Source organism: Lactuca serriola, chromosome 5 (assembly GCF_051521515.1).
Source record: "Lactuca serriola cultivar US96UC23 chromosome 5, Lser_US96UC23_V15, whole genome shotgun sequence".
Classification (NCBI taxonomy): Eukaryota; Viridiplantae; Streptophyta; class Magnoliopsida; order Asterales; family Asteraceae; genus Lactuca; species Lactuca serriola.
This window is the reverse complement of record NC_136412.1, coordinates 164,583,875-164,591,541: the sequence shown is the minus strand read 5'-3', so window position 1 is coordinate 164,591,541 and position 7,667 is coordinate 164,583,875. Positions and strand designations below refer to the sequence as shown.

Here is a 7,667-nt window from a genome sequence, read left to right as displayed (position 1 = left end):
TTTTACGAAAAAATGATAATCAATAATCTTTTCTTAATAACATAAAATTGGTAAATTATATTATGTTATTTTACAAATAAGCCGTAGGCAACGGTCATTGAGTGATGTGATTCTAATAGGCGTCTATCTTATAATATCATTTAAATAATTATAATTTTATATATCAATCTAGTATGAGAATTATTATTTTATAGTTACTGATAATAACATAATTATTTTCAATAACATGTATTTGCTAAAATTCTAATTACATAGTATTATTTTATGAAATGTGCATACATTCATTTAATATTTCTTAAAAAAGATGAAAGAATGTCTAATTCATAACAAATGTTTGTATCTTTAAATTATACATGGGTGTCTTCAATGATGAAAAAGAGTCTGCACAAAGCATAATGATTATTTTGCATTCATTTGAATGGGAAATGAGTGAGATGACCGGTGTAGTCCAAATACATAACAAATGCACACGGCATGTCACCTATCTAAAGAGTGTTTGAAACCCTTTTTGTTGTTTGCTTTGTGCTAGGATACAAAGATACTTGATGTTAGAAACAACTTAAAGAGACGTGAGGATTAGTGAATAGATTTCTAAAAGGGTGTTTGGGATTGTTTATTTAAAACAACTTATGATTTTTAATAAAAATGTTTATTAGTTTATACACTATTAAAACAAAGTTTAAAAAAAAATGTTTGGTTTAGGCTATCCGATACCAAAACATTATAAGTTCACAAGTTACTTTTTAGTGTTTATCAAATTGTGCTATTATGTGTAATTAGGAAATAACTTATCAAAAACTCTTTATTTAAGTCGATAAATGCTTATGAAATCATTATATCTAAGGTTTCAAACACTTAAAACTCTTTATTACCGGTACCAAACAACAATCTAGTCTAATAAATAAATGATTTTTTTCTGTTTTATTAAATTACATATAATTGCTAAATATTTTTCTCTACTTTCTTATAAATTTAAACTTTCTAAATTTTTAGATCTTAAAATTTATTTTTATTTTTTATTTTTAATAAAATCATATAACACACAAGTCTCACAACTAGTAAGTCAATAAATATTTACCTAACTTAATAAAAGACTCATGTCATATGGATCATTCTACATCGATATTCCACTCAATGTTAAAAGTTTATTTTGCCTTTTATATCTTCCACTTTAATGCATAGATTCTTCTCCTACACACAAAAGAAGATATTATATATAAATATGATATAATTTATTCAAACAAATTAATTTACTTTTCTTAATACGTGCCATTATTATTTATATGATCTTATATTGCTCTTCAGTAAAATATTTAATACGTATAAAGTAATTACTAGGTATAAAGGTTTATAATAACGATTATTATTAAATAATTATTATAAAATCTAAACCAAAATTATATGTTATTAATTTAATATTTTTTATAAATATTAGATGTTTCATAACTATTTTTAATTATCAATTTCAATTTTTTTGTTACCCGTAGCTTCCTCAGGTTTTAACCTTCAGACACCCCTTAAATATGACATTTTGGACTTAAAATAGCCACAGACATTCTATATATAATTTGTCTTTGATAACGACTAAATCACACCTAGTACTTTACTATAAAACAAAATGATTTTTTTTGTTTTTGAAATTTGATTTTATAAGACTTCCGCTATTTTTAAAGAGTGAAACATTTATGGTATATTCTTTACTAGGTGTAGAACTCATGTATTATATGTGCTCATTTTAAAGAAAAAAAATATGAAATTCTAAACATTTGAGAAGTTTGAATTTATAAGAAAAAAATAAAAAAAAATATTGAAATATTAAAATTAAATTGTTTGTTTTTCTTTTAAATTAAACAAATAACTTAGATGAATAAACAAAAGAAACTAATGAGATTTTAATTTAGAAAATTTGAAATTAGAATGAAATCAATTAATGAAATTGATATACATTTATTATTACATTTATTGCAATTATTACATTTACATATATGTGGAAATTAATAAAAAAAAGCACAAAATGTCATATGGAAAAAAAAATTAATTGAAAATAACCACAAAATAATATGTAGCCAAATCAATGAGATTCTAACATCAAGTAAAAAATTCTTTATTTATTAGGGATAATAAGCTTCAAAACCACCCAAAAATGGTAATAAGCTTCAAAACCACCCAAAAATGGTATTAATTTTTGCGGTGAGAAGCACCAAGCGATACAATTATGCTTATGTGGCATCTAACCAATGATATTGTAATATAATTTCCAAATAAACATTCAAATAGTATCAAATAACAGAAATAAATGGAAGCAACGAGTTTTAAAACCTAAACATAATGTTGATCTTAACATTTGATCTATTATGCACCATTTAATTGTAAAGAATTATAAATATATTTTATACTTGTCATACGCTTTCTTTATTTTCTGTTGATTTATGTTTGGTTTTGTACTTTTGTTTTCTATATTAGAGTATTTAAATTTAAATTTAAATTTCTCATCATTCTCTAGATTGAGTGATTGACAAGCGTTGATTTGAAGAAAATATAAAGATGTCGTTATTATAAGACAAAATTGCAAAAATGGTCCCTGTGGTATGTAAATTTTTGGGGTTTTAGTCTAAACAGTGACTTTTTTGGTTTCGTAGTCCTTTTGGAGTGGTTTGTATGTGAAAATGATCCCTCCGAAAATTGAAATGACTATAATACCCTTGGGGTATTTATTTTTCATTTTTCTTTCATTATTCTTAAAATTTAATATTTATTTATTTATTTTAACAATTAAAAAAATAAAAAAGTCCCACCTCCCTCTCTCTCTCTCTCTCAAGAAAACATGTTGAATTCTTTTCTGTCCACTGTGGTTTACTCAAAAAGGTGAAACATTTGTCTTTGTCTCTTTCTTTTGAACTCATCCACCACAACTCCACCTTATATCCCCGCCATTAAAATCCGTCAAGCAAGCTTCAAAACACCACCATCTACTGCCTTCCTCCGGTTTTGGGAGCTTGCCACCAAAACCCATCAAGAACCGTCGCTGCCTCCATCAATAACCACCACCGGTGACTTTGATCACCGTGAATCACCACCAAACAACATCAAATTTGGACATCAAATCTTGAAAATATCAGGTAGTGAAATATTCAGGTAGTGACCGAGTACAGCTCCTCCCTCTTGTTTTCAATTTCTTGCTGATCGTTAAACAATTAATCAATGTCGTTGATCCCAGTTCCAACCACAACTCGTTCAATCACAAGTCCAACAGTTCTATTTCCGCCCATTTAAAGCCACTTTTGGCTATCTTTTTGCAAAACGAACACCACCATCAGTCATGCATCACGTGCTTCCAATTTCCATTGCAAAAGGAGAAGGAATATTGTGAGACAGTGAAAACAAAGGCTATTGAAGGTAGCAGATTCAAAGGGAGAAAAATACGAAAGAGGGTGCGGGAGATGAGAGGTCACGATCTGGGTGTTGTCCTCCCACAAAATACATGCATCTGACACAAATTTCCAAAGACGAGAATGTTGAATATCTTCTTTCTAAAGACGAGAATGTTGAATATCTTCTTACTTGAAACCCATTTCTATCTGTATTTGTTTTCCCACAAGTCTTATAAAGTAGTTCTATTCCTAAGATTTGAGAAAACCCAGCAACTTCATAAATCATATAATACCCCAGAACTTCATAAAGCAATTCCATAAAGCACTACTACTTATTGTCTTGTAAAACTTAGATTTGAAGATTGTTGTAAAAGTGTCCCAAAAATGGAAGAGAGGGAACGAGAGTAAATGCTAATTGCTACTGTAGATCTCCGACACCACCATATCCTTATACGATCTAGGTGGGTAAACTGGAACTCACCGAATCTGCAACATGAATAAGTCTTGAATTCTGATTGTGGTGTTGGTAGTTGATTTTGGTGACTGGAAGGAGAGATGGTGGTGAGGAGTTAGGGTTTGAAAAAGACAGGGTCATGAAGAAGATGATGGTGGGTTGTATCTTTGGGTATTGAAACTAGAGAGAGAGAGGGAGAGAGAGAGAGAGGTGAGCCTTTTTTTATTTTTTTAATTGTTAAAATAAATAAATAAATATTAAATTTTAAGAATAATGAAAGAAAAATGAAAAATAAATACCCCAAGGGTATTATAGTCATTTCAATTTTCGGAGGGACCATTTTCACATACAAACCACTCCAAAAGAACTACGAAACCAAAAAAGTCGGACTAAACCCCAAAAATTTGCACAGGGACTATTTTTGCAATTTTGTCTTATTATAATCTAGCAAAATCTAAAACTTATGCAAACTACAGGGACCAAAACTGTATATATGTAGCAACATTTCCACATATACATCCGACGGAAAAGAACGAAAACCTAAAAGGAGAACGCAGAGATGGCACACGGTGGCTACGACAGGCGACGGGTCGCCGGACGGAAACCGGTGAATAAAGCTACCAATCACCGTCCAAAAGCCTTGGGTGTCGAGAAGAAACCTAAAGCCAAGCTCGTCTCTCTAAAACGCCAGATTCGCTCTACGGAGCGTTTGATTCGCAAGGTATTTTATACACACTGTTTCTTCAGATAAATTCGTCTATAGAAAACGCAATAACCTCCTGCTTAAGTGTAGATATTGTTGTTCGGATTCTTTGGATAATAAAGTATGTACTTAGATTTTATCATGTCCTCCCTCTGTTCAAAAGAAAGAGGTACACTTTGGATGTGTTGATAATACGCCACTTTTCTACATTCAGATTGATGCGTATTATGTATCCTCCGAAGAATAGTCGATAACTGCATAAAACTTGATATTAATGGAATTTTGTTAGCGAAAACTTGATAATACACCATTATCACCAACATATTTTCAGTAATTTGTCACACTACATTGGTTCCAAAGACAATCACTTTTTACATAGACGCCAAATTCATATCTATCTTTTGCTATACCATTCACATACATTGGATTTGATTTCAAAAAGTTTCACGATTTCTATTAAATTACAGTTCTATTATTCTCTTAAAGTTATTTGATCCTTCTTTATTGGATGAATAAGCCCATGTTTTTCTTTTCATGATATATTTAAAGGACACAAGGCCTGAAGTGCAAGAAGCCCTAACAAAGAAATTAGAAGGATTGAAGAATCAACAGCAGCTTCTGGATAATCTAGCTTTGGAACACAAAATATTCTTGCGTTACAGAAAGATCAAATTTTTTGGTAAAATTTCTTCATTTAAATTCAAGAAATAGCAAAGTATTTTCATTTAAATTCAAGAAATAGCTAATTAATGTTTTGTGCAACAGAAAGAAGGAAAGTTGAGAGAAGAATAAGACGTTTGGAGAAACAACAACGGGCAGCATCCGGGCAGGCTCAAGAAGCTGACCTGGCTGACCAGCTTTCCAAATTGAAAGAAGATCTTGAGTATATCAGGGTAAATGCACAAAATAGCAACCTACTTTCATTCATTTGTTTATTATAATTATAATAATAAATTAATAATATTATGATTTTGAAACTGCAGTTTTTTCCAAAGGCAGAAAAATACGTATCATTATTTAAAAAAGGTGATAATACAGAGACTGTTAATAAGAGAAATGCCTTACGCACACAAATCAAGGCAAATATAGCTGCTGCTATAGCTAGTGGGAAAGATTTGGAAGGTAATTAATTTCTATTTTTCATTTTTTGTTCTCAAAAATATATATTTTCATTTATTTGTTTTTTGTAGCTTCATACTTTCATTTCCTCCTATTATAACATTGTGCTTTGAAAAATCTACCCAATCATAGCAATATCATCCAAATACAAAGCAATTTTAGGTAGCTTTTTAAAGCACAATGTCTTGATAAGAAAAATAAAAGACAAGTTTGCAAAAATGGTCCCTGTGGTTTGTCGAAAATTGTCAGTTTGGTCCAAAAAGTTTTGGACTAGCACCACCGGTCCAAAACTTCGATTTTGTTGTGAGTTTGGTCCAAATTTTTTTTTAAATATTTTAGATGACAGATTTACCCTTGCAAGGGTAAATCCATCATTATAACGAGTTTCAAAAAATTTCTGGACCAAACTTGCAACAAAATCAAAGTTTTGGACTGGTAGTGCTAGTCCAAAACTTTTTGGACCAAAATGACAATTTTCGACAAACCACAAGGACCATTTTTGCAGTTTTGTCAAAATAAAATTAAAAGTACAATGTTTTAAACTAAATAGCAATGCTTTCGTAAGAAACTTACTGATTGTTCTTTCAATATTTTCCTTAATACTTTGAAAAATTTACTTAATTATAGAAGTGAATTTTGCTTTGAATTTGCTATAAAATTGGGTAGAATTGTCAAAATAAAAATAAACTGTTTCAGAAACTGGAAGTGAAGACGATGGGCTGGATTTAAGTGAAGATGATTTCTTTCAAAGTGGAAGCTCAAGTGATGAAGCTGATGCAGATGATGAGTGGACTGATAAAAGTGCAAGGTTAGAATCGTCTTTTCTCAATTCATACACCAAACTTTTTTTTTTTTTTTTTTTTTTAATTTTTTATATAAAAATAAAAACATTGTAACAGGGAACAAGCATCTAGTGCTTCTGGAAAAGCAGCTTCCGGTATGTCCAGCGACGAAAGAAATCAGGTCAGCCTGTTCTGTTCTGTCCTGTCCTGAACTGTATTAAATGGCGTGTAAATATATTTATTTTTTATTAATTTATTAATTTGTTTATTAAATTTAAATAGAGACACATTTCGGCTCGTGCACTCATGCCACCTCCTCGGGCATCAAATAATCCAAATCCAAATCACATGAAATCAAGATACACTAAATCGTTCAACAAGAACACGTCATCATCCTCTCATAGGGTTGACATGTCATCATCCTCTCGTAGAGCTGACATGTCATCGTCCAGTAATACGTCGACAAGTGTCGAACGCCCGTTTTTTAATAACCGGCGACCCGTGGAGTCAGGCACGGGTAATAGCGGGAGTAATTTGAGCTCCAATTCGGATGCCCGGAAACCCAAAAGAAAGAGGCGACCCAAGAAGAAGAAGCAACAGGGTTGATTGATATGCTAATGAATCATATAATGAATTATGATGGTTTCTAATTTAAAAAAAATGTTGTTTTGTTTCTATAATTTATAAAAGATTTATAAGTCGAAATGAAGATTTTGTGAAAGTTAATTTCTTTAGAGTGTAAACGAATATCATATTCGGACCTTTTTGGTCATATATTGTTTAATCGCGGTTGTACCAAATTGTTCTTGGATTTTTCATGTTAATTTATCTGAATTTGAAAATCTTGATTTTGACATGTAATTTTGTGGTCCGAGGTTTGTGTTTAATTTTATTTGTTTTTAATTTATATCTTTATTTATTTACCAATTTGTTAGTTTTTTATTTAATGAATTTAGAAGACATGGCCACTACAGTTGTTTTTTTTAATACTTTAGCAACTCAAGCCTGTTAGCATTCATGTTAATACTTTTTTTTGGAATGTGTTGATTTTTGAAAAAAACGAATTATGAAACCGATACAATACGAATTTTAAATATTTTAATACATGGTTACTAGTGGTATCTAAACTTTCCCCCTCAGGTTATAGTTTCTCCATCATTCACATTTCAAACATCATCTTCGTTTTCTTCTTAAAAATAGAAAAGATGCAAAGAAATTTCATTTGCTTTTATCATATG

General features: G+C 30.4%; 1 protein-coding gene across 1 annotated transcript; it reads left to right on the top strand.

Moving 5' to 3' along the window:
* Window positions 1-4,356: 4,356 nt before the first annotated feature.
* LOC145053217 (rRNA-processing EFG1-like protein (DUF2361)) lies at window positions 4,357-7,285 on the top strand. Its single transcript, XM_079001214.1, has 7 exons — window positions 4,357-4,546; window positions 5,078-5,207; window positions 5,294-5,421; window positions 5,512-5,650; window positions 6,344-6,455; window positions 6,547-6,610; window positions 6,712-7,285. The coding sequence occupies exons 1-7, from the start codon at window positions 4,385-4,387 to the stop codon at window positions 7,033-7,035; spliced, it is 1,059 nt and encodes a 352-aa protein (XP_078857340.1). The 5' UTR covers window positions 4,357-4,384; the 3' UTR covers window positions 7,036-7,285.
* Window positions 7,286-7,667: the final 382 nt, after the last annotated feature.

Coding starts and splice junctions, on each gene's coding strand:
- LOC145053217 (XM_079001214.1), top strand. CDS start 4,385: ATGGCACACGGTGGCTACGACAGGCGACGGGTCGCCGGACGGAAACCG. Junction 5,422..5,511: donor AAGATCTTGAGTATATCAGG/GTAAATGCACAA, acceptor TTGAAACTGCAG/TTTTTTCCAAAGGCAGAAAA. Junction 6,456..6,546: donor TGGACTGATAAAAGTGCAAG/GTTAGAATCGTC, acceptor ACATTGTAACAG/GGAACAAGCATCTAGTGCTT.